Source organism: Hemitrygon akajei, chromosome 3 (genome assembly GCF_048418815.1).
Source record: "Hemitrygon akajei chromosome 3, sHemAka1.3, whole genome shotgun sequence".
In the NCBI taxonomy this organism is placed as follows: Eukaryota; Metazoa; Chordata; class Chondrichthyes; order Myliobatiformes; family Dasyatidae; genus Hemitrygon; species Hemitrygon akajei.
This window is the reverse complement of record NC_133126.1, coordinates 55,146,342-55,159,802: the sequence shown is the minus strand read 5'-3', so window position 1 is coordinate 55,159,802 and position 13,461 is coordinate 55,146,342. Positions and strand designations below refer to the sequence as shown.

General features: G+C 40.3%; 1 protein-coding gene across 2 annotated transcripts; it reads right to left on the bottom strand.

The window, feature by feature from the left end:
* Positions 1 to 2,050: 2,050 nt before the first annotated feature.
* Positions 2,051 to 13,177, bottom strand: dact1 (dishevelled-binding antagonist of beta-catenin 1). 2 transcript variants are annotated; one of them, XM_073039943.1, is made up of 4 exons: positions 12,592 to 13,177; positions 10,607 to 10,739; positions 7,425 to 7,580; positions 2,051 to 4,164 (listed from the first exon to the last, which is right to left on the bottom strand). In XM_073039943.1, exons 1-4 carry the CDS (start codon positions 12,931 to 12,933, stop codon positions 2,294 to 2,296), a joined length of 2,502 nt encoding a protein of 833 aa, XP_072896044.1. In that variant the 5' UTR covers positions 12,934 to 13,177; the 3' UTR covers positions 2,051 to 2,293. The 2 variants fall into 2 exon arrangements, with proteins under 2 accessions (XP_072896044.1, XP_072896045.1); XM_073039944.1 differs by lacking the exon at positions 12,592 to 13,177 and adding an exon at positions 11,591 to 11,733.
* Between the last annotated feature and the right edge of the window lie 284 nt (positions 13,178 to 13,461).

The following is a 13,461-nucleotide window of genomic DNA, read 5'->3' as shown; positions in this document are numbered from 1 at the left end:
GAATTTAGATCAAGGTGCAAGTACAGACTTGGTCCATTACAGGAACTACTTAAAAGACACTGCCACTTAACATTGATGGCTAAAAAAATCCAGTGGTAACAAGAATACTGGAGGCAAATAACCAAGGGGCAGTGGGTGTAACCATGCTCAGGTTCTGCTCCCCCTGCTTGCTCTATCTTTCATGCTCCCCTGCCAGTATTTGCGCTTGTCCCAAGGTGAAAACACTACCGGCAGAAACCTTGGCAGGTGTGGTGAACTAGATATACCTGTCTGACTGCTCCTGTGGCTCCTCCCACAGACCCTGCTGACTGCTCCTGTGGCTCCTCCCACAGACCCCTGTATAAAGGCGACTGTGGGCTGCTGCTCTCCCTCATTTTCCCCAGGATGTAGTGCTGTTTATTCTTCCAGTCAATAAAAGCCGATATCTCGCTTCCTAAGTCTCAGCGTGAGTTATTGATGGTGCATCAGCAGGAACAGAGGAAAGGGAAGCAGAAGTAGTAAAGTAGAATTAGTTCCACTATCCCCATTTCAACTTATTCTCTCCTATTGTTCAACCTTATTTCAGGAAAGGACTAAAGAGGATAATCCAGCCCCTTTGCAATATTGCATGAGATTAAGGTAATAAATACTCTTAGTATTAGTACATATTTAACATAAAGCAAATGGAATCAGAACACGTACATGTAATCCAACGATAAAAATTATAGTTCTCTCTAAAGACAGGCAGAAAAAAAATACCCAATGTGATTGACAGAGCATCAGGGAACATGGGAAAAGCACAGAACCATGAAGATGAGACGGAACAGTTTTATTTAAATGACAGAACAGACTCGAGGGATTATATGACTTTCTCTATTCCCGTGTTAATGAGAGAGTTTGTTGGGCAGCATGGTAGTGCAGCAGTTAATGTAATCTTATTATAGCACCAGCAACCCGGGCTCAATTCTGCTAGTCTGAGTTCTCTGTGTTTCTCCCACATGTGGGTTAGTAGGTTAATTGGTCAGAAAATGTAATTGGGTGATGTTGTCTCACTGGGTTGGAAGGCCTGTTCTTGCTGTCTTCTCTGCGTAATAAAAAAATACGCACAGTACCTCCACATGATACTTTTTAAAAAATACACCCGTAAAATATTTTACTAAATCAAATTCTTAACGTGTCCAGACATTTCCCCTCACCTCTTGAAAATACTTCTTCATTCTGGCTTAATAAATAAAAGTTGGCCAAGCTTAGTTTGTCATTAATCCATAACCAGCTTCATAATTAGAAGGGAGGGAAAAACACGGATCAGAAGGGGGGATCCAAGTGTATTCTAACATATTGGAGTGCTAAAAGTATTTGTCAACAGGCTAAATTTCTCTATTGCATTTGCCCCAACTAAAGCCATCAATACAACACCACACTTTATGGTGCAAATATCAAAGACAATCTAGAATACACAAATGAAACACAACCTTACAAAAAACAAATGAGTTATATAATGTAATGAAAGATCAGGCATGCAAACTAAATGTATCAAACCAATGTGTACGCCCCTCCTGAACGTAGGTACTTCTATCAAACACTGTAATATTCCATGGTTCATTGTCAGAACAGCAGGGTGAGCCACGATAAATGTAAACGTTGACATTTAGATTCCCTAGTTTGTTCTATAGCTCTTTTAATTACTTACTCACTGATTATTTTAATCTCAGGAATGTTGCATTGGCAGCAGAGACAAATTTTGGTCATCTTTCCTACCCTTGTACATAAACTGTTTTTCCTCAAACAATACTTAGAGTGTAAGGCTGCATTTTAATTAATACCAACCATCTCAAATTACAGGTCTTCCCCAGTTCACGAAAACCCATTTTCAGTAAGGTATTTACATAAAAACTGGTATCAGAGCTGCAGGTATCTTTTGCCATGTGGAAACTCACTTTGCAACCTCTTTTCTAACTTGCAAACAGTCCAGGTTATAAACAGTTCTCAGGGAAAAATTATCCTGCTGTAACCTGGGGAGGACCTATATTGCACAATGTAAAAGAACAAAATGAAGCAAATTTCAAAACAGTTTAAAGATTCAAGATAAAACAATTTATTAAAGCATGAAACAACTTGTATTAATGTACAGGTACTATATACAAACAGCAGTGTACAATTTAGAGCCAATATTGAACAATAATATCATGCACAGAATACTGACAGTTTAAAACCTACATGCTTATTTCTGACAAATGGTTCTTTAAATCCTTAAGTGTACAATTCAAAGTAAGATCCTGCATCACATGGAGTTCAATATAAATGTCAGATTCCCTTATACAGTTGTCATTAATTTTAGTGAACCTGATCTGAAACGTAGAATCTTTCTCTTTAGATTGTGCGATGCTTTGATTTTGACAAAGGCCTTCGGTGGAGACTTCTTTAACTCTGCAGCTGATTTTTGTGCAGGCCGAGACTGGGTAAATTGTGACCAGACTAATGCACTGTTTTCATCTGAGTCACTGGATGAAGTAGTTTCTCCTACAATATCTACATCGCTCAAACTGGACTCACTATCTCCAAAGCAATTGGTGGTGTAATTGCTGTGCTCATCCTCACTAGTGTCTGCCACAGTGGAGTGAAACAAAGACTCACACTCAGCAGAGTACTCCGAATCACTTCCCCGTAGAGCACAAACACCATTGTTCTGCCTGTACACACCAGGCACACGACACAGCACCTCCTTTCTGTTGTGCCTTCTGAAGCGTTTCATTGCTTCTTCACGAGAAACCTCAGCCGAGGACCTCCATTTCCGGTAATCAATCCTTTGTTTGTACCTGGGCTTCACCAGGACAGCTTCCCTTCCAAGTCCGCTGCACCTAGTAGATTTGGTCCCAGTCTGTCTTCCGAGAACGCTGTTCTCAGATATGGTGTGGAAGGCCTTCTTTGTTCTGGACGAGGGCCTCCTCACATTTCGTTTCCCGTGATCAATGTCATCAGAAAAGTGGCATCTTTTTGGAGTAACTTTCGTTTTTTGTTTCAAGGTCTGAACATTTGATTGAAGAGTTCTGTCACAGTGGGGCCTGGACTTCAATGTGGAGCTCTTAAATTTGCTGATCTTTACATTTTTGGAACCTTTGTGAGATTTTGTCACTTGTTGCTCAGCTGGAATGAATTGGCTATTCACTAATTGCCCATCATCTTCTAAACTCTGTACAGAGGATGCTTCACTCCTTGCATCTAGCGGTGCTCTTTCTTCCATGGGAAAGGAAGCCATTGGTGGTCTTTGCGACCTTTTGGGAATCGCCACCTTAAGAGGTTGCATGACCTTTTCTTCATGTCCTGAGAAATGCTGATGTGCATTATCTTTAGGTGTACAAGAGCCACATTCACCATTCCCTTCTTGGTAATCTACAGTCACAGGACATTTAGTTAGCCCATTGGTCAACACATTGGCCTTTTTTTTAGGCAAGCTACTCAGCTGAAATTCATTAACAGTAGATGGAACAACAGTTATTTGGGTATTTATAGATTCTATTTTAGATTCTTGCATGTTTTTCTGGTTCTGCTTATTTTCATTGCCTGGAAATTGCCTTTGTGGGGATGCTACATTGCATTCAGACCCATTAGATGCAGGAGGATGGGTGTGAACATTTTTAGACATTTTCAAATCGGTGTTATTGGGTACAATTGTCTGTTTGACACAGATACTACCTTGCCTCAAGATTCCTTTCAATGGATCTGTATTTAGGCTGGTCCTTGGCTTATTTGGTCTAAGGGGTTGGATTTTCTTCTGAACGAGGCCAAGTATATAATTATCCAGTCTTTTCATTGTTGAAGGGTGAACCACTGGGCAAGGACTGTTCTGGGAGGCTGGAGCAGCAGAGTCAATTTTTACAGGTTCATATCCTGATGCCACTGAGGAAGTGCCCGCACCACACTGAGGCTTCTCCTCTTCCTCTTTAACGCTCCCTGTTGCAGGGTGAAAAAATATTGGACTCTGTACGGCAACTGCATGTAGAGGGCTTGGATATCGATACACATCATTACCATTTTTAGAAACCAAGTCACATTGATACTTGGGATGAATATCAGTGACCACATCAATGGAACTAGAATAGGGTGCAGAGAACGAACGTCGAACAACACCAGTATATTGGCACTCAAAAAGTTCCTCTCCATAATCTCTCCAGCCAATGAAATCCTCTGCAAATAAAAAAAAACAGGCATTAAAAGGTCTCACTTTATTTACATCAATATTTCAGTCTTGTCGTATTTATAGCCATGCTTTCACCTGATTTCCATAACATTTGGAAATACCAGAATCTCATTTGCTCTACCTTGCTTTAAGAGGTCCCTCAACACTTAGCTCCCTGATAAAGCTTGAAGTCAGTCATCAGAATATGCAACCGTCAAATTCTAGTTGAACAACATGCACAAAATGCTGGAAGAGCTCAGCAGGTCAGGCAACATCAATGGAAATGAATAAACAGTTGACATATCAGGCAGAGATACTTCTTCAGGAGTAGGAAGAAAAAGAAAAGATGCCAGAATAAAAAAAGTGGGGGGTGGGGGTGGGGAAACAGGATAGCTGGGTGATAGGTGAAGCCAGGTAGGCTGGAGATAATCTGTTAGGAGAGGAGAGTGGACCATAGGAGAAAGGGAAGGAGGAATTCACCCCAGAGGAGGAGACAGACAGGTTAGATGAGGTGAGAGGCTTGGTGGAGTCTTCCCCTTTTCAGTCCTGAAGAAGTGTCTCAGTCACAAACGTTAACTGTTCATTCATTTCCATCGATGCTGCCTGGCCTGTTGAGCTCCTCCAGCATTTTGTGTGTGTTGATTTGGATTTCCAGCATCTGCACACTTCCTCATGTTTACGAATTGTATTTGACGCTTTTATGCAACACTTTTGGGTTTACTATTGTATTAAAAGGGTAGTTTATAAATTATATTTCTTGTTGACTTCCAATTTTCTTTTACAAATTGGCTGTTTAGAAGTGAACATTCTGCTCAGAAGCATTTGCTGAAGTAATGCTGAAGCTTAGGTATTGAAAATGGCTAGAAAAATGTGTTCGCTAAAGGACAGCCATTTCTCCAAGTAACATTGAAGAATAAATCATTGGCTTGACACTGGAGATAAATTCTGTTATTCAAAATCATATTTATATCCATCTCCAAAGGGTAAATAGATCAACTCAACTCATTTCAGAAACAGTACCACCTATACTGTAGCATAGCCTTGGTTCTAAACCAAAGCACCAGCCTACAGTTTTATGTTTATTTCTCTGGTATGGGACTAGGAACATTGAAATTGCTTAACTCAAAATCACGGTCATTACTAATGAAATCGAAGGTGGCACAGCTATGGCTGTAGAGTCACAGCAAATAATACAGTAATAAGAGAATTTTATCTGAGTTTGATCAGCTAAATCATGATCCACTGTTAGCATACAACAGTATGAAATATACAAATAAATGCTGAATTATGTCTTCATATTGTAAAAATGAACATTGCTCATCAGAATGGCAGTATCAGGGCCATTGAAGTACTCCAGTTCAAAGACTTCAAACCAAACTCTGAAGCAACACTGAAATTATATCCTTTTGCCTCCTAAAGTGTAATTGTTAGAATGTTAAGTTTTACACCATTTTAAAAAAACAAACCAAATTATAAAGCACGACTTTAATATCTGCTTGTCTATGCATATCTGTCCTCACGTCATTCAGATGTGCATTATAGTGCACCCTAACAAGCTCCTTCACTGCTTGGTATGGAAACCGCACTGCAGTGGACAGGAAGGCTCGAAAATAGGTAGTCAGAACTGCCCATCGCATCACCAGCACCAGGCAAGCCACCATCAAGGACATATATACAGAAAGGTGCCAGAAAAGGGCCAGTAACATCATAAAGGATCCCACCCACCCTGCTCATGAACTGTTTGTCCCAGTCCTATCAGGGAGGAGGCTGTGTAGCATCCATGCCACCAGACTTAAAAACAATTACTTTCCCCAAGCAGTAAGGCTGATCAACACCTCCACCCAGTAACCCACCCCTCCACATCCCAAACCACCACTACTTTATCATTCCCTGTCAGAGTCATCTTATGTACAGACACTCTTGTACCCAGTGTCACTCTGGACATACAATCTATGTGCATGTGCTATCTTACGTGTTTACATTTATCGTGGATTTTTTGTTATTATTGTGTTCTATATATTATGTTTTTTGTGCTGCATTGGAACTGGAATAACTACATACTTTTAAAGTGGAAAAGCGATTACACTAGGACAGTTCTGATTGCTCAATTTCAAAATTCCAGGCCCAATGGTATGAGTAGTCATCACAAACTGGGGTCTTCCTCGATTGTAGTGGATGACCATAACTCCTCTACGCCTTGCCGTGTCCTTCGCTCCCCAAGAAGTGTTGAGGAACCATCTTCCTGGCAGTTGGATCTCACTGTTGGTCTTATCTGCCTAGCCCGCTGGAGCTGAATTCACATGCTAGGACAGGCATGTCCGTGTTTCACCAGGGTATGAGGCCCGCCAGCCACCTTCACCTGGTTTACCCCACCTGTCGAAGCAGTGTACTGGAGTGCGGCCGCTGACAGTTACTTGGTGCCACAGGTGAGAGCTGAGTGTCCAGTAGGGACCAAAAGCAAGTGAACTGCCCCAGAATGGACATGACAAACCCCTTCACCAGAGGTGTTACCCCTCCCTGGACATCCCATACACTGCAACGTACATTGAATGAATTTCCTCCATTGATAACTATTTGGAACTAATACACTGTTTTATAGTACTGTAGTAGTTTTGGTGATGTTCTAATTTATTCTGTATTTTACTTAAATGCTTAATTTGTTACTTGGTTAATGGGTAGTTTGTCTTTTTTATACCTTTTTAACTATTTCCATGAAACTTTGGCTAATTGGAGTAACCATTCAATTGGGTCAAAATGTATTGGTTCCAATGCATCCCAGTTAACTGGAATCCACTATACATACATAAAATATGTTTTTTTTTTAAATCACAAGCTAGCACAGAGGGGATTGGCTTAATCATGTACATCCATGTTATATCAAAATCCCAATTTGTAAGCTTCTTCATAAGTGGACCCCAGTCAAGAGATGGACAAGATAAACCCAAATACCCATCTTCCTTGATAAAGTATTCAGCTATCAATAAAAACCTCAAGGTGTGGCCTCTCTGTACTTTAGTTGCAAAAATGCAATCGGATGATGCATTTTAGGGGAAAAAATGCAAAGAAATCATCTCTGTTCTTCCCACCACAACTGTAATGTTATAAACTAAAAAGTTAATTCATACAATTTTGCATTTTTTTGCTGGTCAGCATCTGATGCAAGCATCACCGCATTAGCAAGAAGATACCCAACTCCATATTAACTGCAAGTCAGATGACAAGATTATTGACAAATTTCAGTCATAACAATCATTTACATGTCTCTTACCTGTTGACTTAGGGCGGCCATCTGTAATGTTCAGTGGTGCATCCAGTGGGTTACAGAAGCAGGTGCTGGAATGACAACTGGATAAACACTCACTGAAAACAGAATTAGAGGAGTTTGAAAGTGACCCAGATGCTCCATCACTCATTTCGTAAAAACCTGTCAAAATCAAAGAGCAAAATGAATTTTCTATATACCAAGTTCACATAAATTTGTTAGAGAAGTTACTCAATTTTTCAATAAACTAGATATTGCAAAAATATAGACACAGTATATGGTGTAGTGTGAGAGAATATTAGATCATCATATTTGATTAGGGTACTGAAACACTTGAAAAGAAAATTTAGTTCAAGTGACAAAACAGCATTAATTTTTTTTAGAAAAGCACGTTTCAGTTAAAGCTGCAATAAGTTGGACTCTATTTTGGGTGTAACTTTAAAATGTTTGGATAATTTCTATCAGAAGTTTTATGACAAAAAATACATTTCTAATAAACAAGTACTTAAAAGGCAAGCAAAAATGTAAAGGCTTTATAACACAGTTGAAGACATCAGCAGCAAAGGAACATCATTGTAAAAATATATTAATAAAGAAAAGAGAAAATTAGAAGTATTTGAAACAGAGTTTTATTGGCACATGGAAGAACAATCACCTTTTAAGGCAATTAGAAATTCTGAAGTATAGGGCAGTAGTGGTGAGATCAGGTTAATGATTTTACTTTTGTATTATTTTGGCTATGAAATTGGGTTCTTTCCTATAAATGAAAACATTATAATTCAAATAGGGTGAAACAAAAAGAAGTGGTAGAGCAGATATGTGCATTAGTTAAAGGTCTTCTTACTAATCAAATACCTTAATGATATTTGGTATACATCCCATATAACTTGAGATTTTCACACATTTACCTTCCTTAAAGGAAACCATACATTGCTTACTTTACAGTATTTCAAACGAAATTGTTGATTGCTTAAGATTTAACATTAAAGCAAACCAAAGATAGTCAGCAATATTCAAAATATATGTGCTTAGTATTTTTGGTATTACTTCATTATCTCAATTTTTCTATTCCACCCCCACCCAATTATTAGCGCACAAGCTGTTCAGCACGGCAGCACAGTCATATAGCGTTCGTGCAATTACTTTATAGCACCAGTGACAGCCAATCAGGGTTCAATTCCCACTGCTGTAAGGAGATTGTCTGTACTCCCTGTGACCGCGTGTTTCCTCTGGGCGCTCTGGTTTCCTCCCACGTTCCAACAACGTACAGTTAGGGTTAGTAAATTGTGGGCATGCTATGTTGGCACCTGAAGCATGGCAACACTTGCGGGCAGCCCCCAGCTGATTTTATTTGACATATTTCACTGTATGTTTCAATGTACATGCGACCAACAAAGCTAATGTTTTTTTTTATTTTTTCCTGCAGCTCAAATATTGACTTCCAATATTTAAGTATCAAATATGGCACAGCCAAGAATGTCTCTACTTATTTGGGTAACTAAAGAAATCTGGCATGCTCTCATCAGCCCTTACCAATTGTATCAAAGCACCTAATCCAGATGCTTGGTATTCCTGCGACCACAAGAAACTTCAGAAGGTTGTGTACACAGCTCAGGACATCATGGAAATAGATCACCCCTCCATGGACTGTCTATACTACTCCTTACTTCAGCAGATGGTATAATCAAAGAGTCCATCCACCCCGCACATCCTCTCTTCTACCAACACCCCACCCCCCACCCCATCAGGCAAGATATACAAAAGCCTGAAAGCACATATCACTGGGCTCAACGACATCTTCTACCCCACTTCTATAAGAACATTGAATGGATCCCTAGTTCATTAAGACAGATTCTTGACCTCATAATCTACCTTGTTATGATCATGCACTTCCTCTTAAGCTGTCGCACTTCATTCTCCAGTCTGTTATCATTTAACCTTGTTCTACTTCAATGCACTATGCCCTATTCTACTTCAATGCACCATGTAATGGTTTGATCTGTTCGAATAGTATGGAAGATGACTTTTCACTGCACTTTGGTACATGTGTCAATTATAAGCTATTTCCAATATGGTCCTTGCTTGACATCAGTATGAGTGATAGTGATTAGGATTATCAGAGCTGCTTGAAACTCTAAATTTGCTGCCACTTATTGGACATATTTAATGAACACAGACCAAGGGTTAAATGCACCTTCCAGATGCATAATCGCTAGGTGGGTTACTGACACAGAGGATGGTACACTTACCTACTAAGCCACTGGGAAACCCAAAGCAGCACAGCTTTTTTAAAAAAGTGGAATACCCTGCCAAAACTAGAGGGACAAAGGAAAAAAAATGTAATTTAGGGTGGTCTCCAAATCAGAAGGTCATGAGTTCAAGCCCTGTCCCAGACTTGAGCACATAATGTAGAATGGTGAATCTGCAATACGTCAGTACTGCAGTTTTGGAAGTGGCCTTTTAGATGAGATAGCAAAACACACAAAATGCTGGAGGAACTCAGCAGGTCAGTCAGCATCCATGGAAATGAATGAACAGTCAACGTTTTGGGCCAAGACCCTTCTTCCAGACATTTGTCAGTGACTTCATGGTGCATTGTAATGGAAGACAATTTGAAAATCAAAGCATTTTCTTGGTGTCCTGTGCACTCAATGCCAAACTAGATCAACCATTTGTTGTTAGCTCTTGACTGCTTTGTGGGATATAGCCTTGTTACATTTGTGTATACAGCAACAGAGAATAACCATCAGATGTAATTCTTTCTGGGATATTCTGGTATGTGAAGGATGTCAGTAATGTTCATGGGAAATAGTTGGCAGTCAAATTGTTTGTGTTGCCCAATTTTATTACTTAACACAAACTATTTTGCTAAGGTAATTGTAGGACTATCACCTATATTCACATGCTCACAACTTGGTGAAATGGAGAGTATTAACTGAAGTTTTTCATTTTGAAGTCCGTGAGCACAGAGGAAAGAAGCGACAATACAAAATTTCTGAAACTACTGCAGTGCCAAGCTTGTAATCAGATTCTAATTGTCAAGGTTTTAAAACAACATGATCGAATGGAGAAGGAAGTAGATTTAATAACTGCAGAGGATATTTGGTAGTCCAACAGTGTAAGTGTCCCTACTCCTATGAATCATCCTTTGATGTGCATATCCAGATGTCTACCACAAGCAGACTGACCTGAACTGGGTCTGCTGTCTGTTTCTAGGTTGTCATTTGGACCCTTCTCCACATCCAACTGAAGGTCACTGATCTGTCGATCCAGCTCCTGGAGCTGATTTATGAGGCCAGCATCTCTCCTTCTCAAACAGTTCTGTAAAGATCGAGCAGCAACACATTTTAATCAATCGCAGAAATAACGAATTCAGACTTAGTGAATGCTAAGAAAGCTATTAATTCTGCCCTTTAACTGATGTTTAACATTCCACTATCATAGTCACATCATGAAATCTCAGGTGTGTTTCCTGCAAATGGCAGCATACATTGCTGATTTATAAAAGGAATTAATTGTGAACTTTTTCACTCCTCGGTTAAATCAATGAAGTTATATTTGCAGCATATATTGTGTCTTTAAAATTCTGGAATACATGAATACAGGTTGCTAAAATATAGAAAACTGGTTAAATATCCCGGCTCCCTCCAGAGAATTATTGAATGCAGTCAGTTATTCATAGAATATTACAGCCACGAAGTAAAATAAAAATACTGTTAGCTACTCGGTTCAAAAGCAGAAGATGAAATTCCTGAAAGGGGGAAACAGACTTCATTATTGGCAACTTGCCATCTACACACACTCACACGATTACAATGTGGACTTTTATTTTCAAAAAGCTATCTTAAAGAAACGAGCAACGCCAGTGCCCGCAATGAATTCGATCGTCTGTAGATCCGGCGTGGCAGAAAGTTCAATGTCATTGATAAACCCATGAATTATTAGCAATTGACACACAGTTTCTAAGCCTTTTCCTCCATTGTCAAGCATGGTCGAATTAATGCCTTTAAAAAATAGGCGTTGACAGAACACCTTTTCCAAATGCCTACGGAATGGAGTAGAATATACCCTAGAACTACTGCTCCAGAGTGCGGGTCATTCCCCCACCCCCCACACCTCTGTGTATATATAGATACAGAAATTTAGGACTAAATAATCCTAGAAGAGCTAACCCAGTTACGTCCAGTATAATTTCCAACAGTCAAGATCCGTAACTGGGGACAGGAGTATAATCAGATGTACAATTTTGTCAAGCTACGGTCCGTTCTATTGTTCCATTAAACGATGCAGCGACACTGCACAGAAAGAGGCAAGGTCTGCTTCATCTCGGTCAGCTGATCGGTAACATAAGCAGGTTCCAGCCTCCCGCTCTGCCGGAGAGCCGCGGTCCGCTTGTAAAGTTCATTTAAGTCACTATGTCTACTACAACCAGCCAAAGGGGTTTAAAATGTACAGCTGGACCTCCTCCTCCGAGGAGATTAGTATTATGCTGTTATTTCATTCGTAGGAAGCCAATTTATTGCATTTTTTTTTACAAAAAGCCACGACTCCTTCTCTGCCATTTCAAAAGACTAATCGAACTCGCTGTAAATGCCCCAGCTGCATTTGCCATTAACGACCAGCTCCCTCTATCACACACACGCCTTCCACAGCAATATTGAACAGTCCAGTCCGATTGTTACTCTGTACAAATGGAAACTGATCTACTTCGCCCCACTTTTTTTTAAAAAAAAAGACACACAAACGCACAGCTGCAATCCCGAGCCGGAAAAGTCAAGGGGCCAAAAAAAAAAGTTTATGCTCCCAATAAACCCTTCACTTTTTCGTTTGCTTGTTCAGCAAAATCATGAAATTCAGCTGTACGTAAATCAGTAATTAACATGGCACGAAGGTCACTCAAAGCAAACGCGGAAATCATTAAAGATCTATACGAGAGAATTACATTTTTGAATAGACCCGTGTCTCTCAGATTCTTCGATTCGGTTTTGCTATAACGGACTCTAGTATTATTTTACAAGCCACGTTGCAAAGTATGACGCTGAATTGGCTAATTAAAATGTAGGATGATATTCGGGAAGATTTACAGTTAATGTCATTATACAGCTGCAATTATCAAGCGTATCACGCTAATAATACATCTTTATTTTAGAAGCAGTTCGTTTTAATGTCTCACCAATTGTTTCCTTAACATGATAATGTTATCTTCTAATTGCTTTTCCTCAGGGGTCAAATAAAGTTCCCCTTGAGATCCCTTTCTCCTTTCGCCTTTGAGAGCTGCAGTGTCCTCTGAAGCTTTCAGTAATTCCATTGCACCCCGAACCAAGTACTCCTGTCTGTGCTTCAGCAAATCCAGCTCTCCTAGTCCAGCCAAGGTAGCCTCGAACCTGTCTCGGGTCCGGCACCGATCGCTCTCAGCCTCCGCTTTCTCCCGGTTTCGGGTCTCCCCTTCCAGTTTTATCGGGTGCCGAATCCCGTTAACAGGCATCGTTAAAAGAGCGGACGTCTGTTTTAGCATAATAAAAAGGCTCTGCTTCAGTTGCTAACACTGGCTTCCCGCAGTGTTCTCCTTTTGTTCGGATATTGGAAGAGCTATTTTTAATCCCCTCCGCCGGGGTGTTTTCCCGGGATGACAGATCGGGGTTAATGAGATGAAGACCACAAACTACACTCCTTCCTCAAAAACGTTGCGGCAGCCTCGGCAGTTGACAGCTCCACTGTCCCTCTCCCCTTGACTCAAATACAGAAGCACCCAGGCGCGTCTTGTACGTGAGCCCGCAAGTTACGTCCTGCCGCCCCGGCACAAGCACCGCTCTAATCCTAATCAAACTGTGATGAACTATAGCAGAACAGAGCGGCCACATCAAACAGCACCGGGACACCACCTTTGTTAAAGGGGAACCTCCTGTTTGGAGTGTGGGGGGTGGGGAGTCCCGATCGGTATTCAACATTTAAAAACAGAACATTGCATAAACAGCAATTCTTCGTTTAAATAAGAATGTTCCTATCTTCATAATTTAAAAAAACATATGAAACCCCGGGGGTG

Coding starts and splice junctions, on each gene's coding strand:
- dact1 (XM_073039943.1), bottom strand. CDS start 12,933: ATGCTAAAACAGACGTCCGCTCTTTTAACGATGCCTGTTAACGGGATT. Junction 7,581..10,606: donor AGACAGCAGACCCAGTTCAG/GTCAGTCTGCTT, acceptor TGATTTTGACAG/GTTTTTACGAAATGAGTGAT. Junction 4,165..7,424: donor TGGCCGCCCTAAGTCAACAG/GTAAGAGACATG, acceptor TTTTATTTGCAG/AGGATTTCATTGGCTGGAGA.